Here is a 2,435-nt window from a genome sequence, read left to right as displayed (position 1 = left end):
TAATGGTTATTGTGGTATGCTTAGTGCTGGAAATATCACTGTGATGGAATAATTTTAGTCATGATAGTCTTAGTGACTGTAATATCATGGAATAGTATTAGTGGTGGTCTTGGTGACTATAACACCACAATATTGAGAATAAGTTAATTGTGATGGTCTTGGTGAATGTAACACCATAGTATTGTGATCAGTTATTTGTGCTAATCTTGGTGAATGTAAGATCATATATTGGTAATTGTTATTAGTGGTGGTCTTGGTGACTGCAATATCACGGAGTTATGAGAATGTATAGATTCTTGTATGTTAATAGTATATTATGATAATATCCCTGGTGAATGTCATGACGAGGCAACTCCTTGATTCTCAAGGGCCACTTACTAAGAAAAATCCGGGAGAAATTAAGGAGTTAATTGAAGAATTCGAAAAGCATTCTCGTGAGTACCACAATCCAAGGAATGATGGAGTTAAGGCATTGGGGGGGGGGGGGGGGAAGTTATGAAGACGTGGATGCTGTGCTAGCCATGCTTAATACTATGGACAGAAGAATGACAAAGATGGATCAGTCAATTAATGCTATTAGAATTGGATGTGAAAGATGCAATGGTCCACAAGACTGCTACTTAGATGATAATGGGTACAAAAAGGCTCAAGTCTGCTACTCAAGTGGAGATAAATATGATGAAGATTGGAGAAAAGCAAAGAAGAAGTGGCTTCCAGATAAAGAATACAAGAAGCAAAAAGAAGAAAAATATAGGTAGACTGGCCGAGGCTTCTACCAAAAAGAGCAACAACCAGCTGAAAAGAAAATTGACTTTGAGACCATGCTAACTCGTTTTATGGAGGCTTCAGAGAAAAGACATGATGAGACAGAGGCAACTATAAAAGATCAAAGAATTATGATGAAGGATCAACAAAACATGATGAAAGATCAATAGACTATGATGATTGACCAGCAAGCATTATTAAGAAATCATCAAGCATCAATCCAAAATCTTGAAGCCCAACTTGGTCAACTAACGACTTTGGTGAATGAAAGATTATCTCCACAATTTCCCGACAAGAAGACTCAATCACATGTCATGGTGATTGAAACTGAAGAAGATGCTACTTCTGAGTTCTTAGAAGCTTTAGAAGTGGAGCCGCAACAGTCCGGACCAAAGCCGAAAAATTCAAAACTTGAAGAGAAAAATTCTGCTGAAACATCGAGCTCGTGATGTGAGCCTTCAAAGCTCACGAATATAAAAATTCAGCCTATGTGCAAACTTATCGTCCTCCTTTACCGTTTCCATCCCGAGCTAATGTACATCCACTAGAGCAGGAACACTTGAAGTTCATGAAGCAGGTAAAGGGTATTCCGATCAATACTCCTTTCGTAGAATCATTGGCCAAAGTTCCTGAATATGCCAAGTTCTTACAAGATTTAATCAATACTCGCCAACAACTAAAAGAGAATTCCAAGGTGATTCTTAGTGAGCAGAGTTCTAGAATGATTATGGGAGAGTCACCAAAGAAAATGGGAGATCCTGGACGCTTCACTCTTCCATGTGAGTTTGGAAATAATTTGAGGACTTATGCCTTAGCTGATTCTGGAGCTAGCATAAATCTAATGCCTTTCTCGTTTTATCAAAAACTTAATCTTCCGGATTTGAAGGCTACAAGAATGACATTTCACATGGCCAACCGTTCTGTGACATATCCTAGAGGCATTGTGGAAGATATTTTAGTAAAAATTAGGAAATTCATTTTTCCAATTGACTTTGTCGTGATGGACATGAAAGAAGATAACAATGTCCCGATTATTCTTGGTCGCCCTTTATTAAATACTGCTCGAGCCTTGGTTGACATTTGTGAGTCCAAGATTACCTTGAGAGTTGGAGATGAAGAAGCTACTTTTGGAGTAGAAGATGGTTTTCAAGGGAATGATGTTCAAGGTGAAGTCTTCAACATTGATGAAGAAGATGAGCTTAAAGAATTGGAGAAACTAATGGAATAAGAAATTAAGATGATTCAACAAGTTAAACACACCAAACCAAGAGCATCCGTTCCACTTGTGTTTGAAGTTATTGCTTATAAAAATCCGACTTCTTGGGTGAGTGAGGAAAAAGAAGAACTGGTATCCAATGATGATGAAAAAGTTACTTCTACTTTAAGGAGTTCAACTGTGGACAAGAAGGATATACCTGTGGAGCTAAAGATTGAGGAAGAAGAAAAACCTATCAAGGATAAAGGGATTAAAAGAAAGCTTAAAGAAAGTAATGTGAAAGCTAAAAAAGAAAACTCTAAGAAGGCTTATATTAGACGAGTTCAAGCATATAAAAGAAGGTGGAAAGAGCAAAAGGTGCAATTGGTGATGGACATTCCGACAAATTCAACGTGAGGCGGCACAGAGTCCGGCTCATGACTCAACAAAAAGAAGCGCTTCTCGGGAGGCAACT

The 2,435-nt window shown here is 38.0% G+C and overlaps 1 protein-coding gene across 1 annotated transcript; it reads left to right on the top strand.

Moving 5' to 3' along the window:
• The first annotated feature begins 1,333 nt into the window (after positions 1-1,333).
• LOC145126879 (uncharacterized) lies at positions 1,334-1,993 on the top strand. The gene has a single exon (XM_079062161.1). It carries the CDS (start codon positions 1,334-1,336, stop codon positions 1,991-1,993), a length of 660 nt encoding a protein of 219 aa, XP_078918287.1.
• The last annotated feature ends 442 nt before the right edge of the window (positions 1,994-2,435 follow it).

This window comes from Lactuca virosa, chromosome 7 (genome assembly GCF_052849685.1).
Source record: "Lactuca virosa cultivar CGN04683 chromosome 7, Lactuca_virosa_CGN04683_v6, whole genome shotgun sequence".
Lineage (NCBI taxonomy): Eukaryota > Viridiplantae > Streptophyta > Magnoliopsida > Asterales > Asteraceae > Lactuca > Lactuca virosa.
Note: the sequence above shows the minus strand (reverse complement) of the source record. Positions and strands in the feature narration are given on the sequence as shown.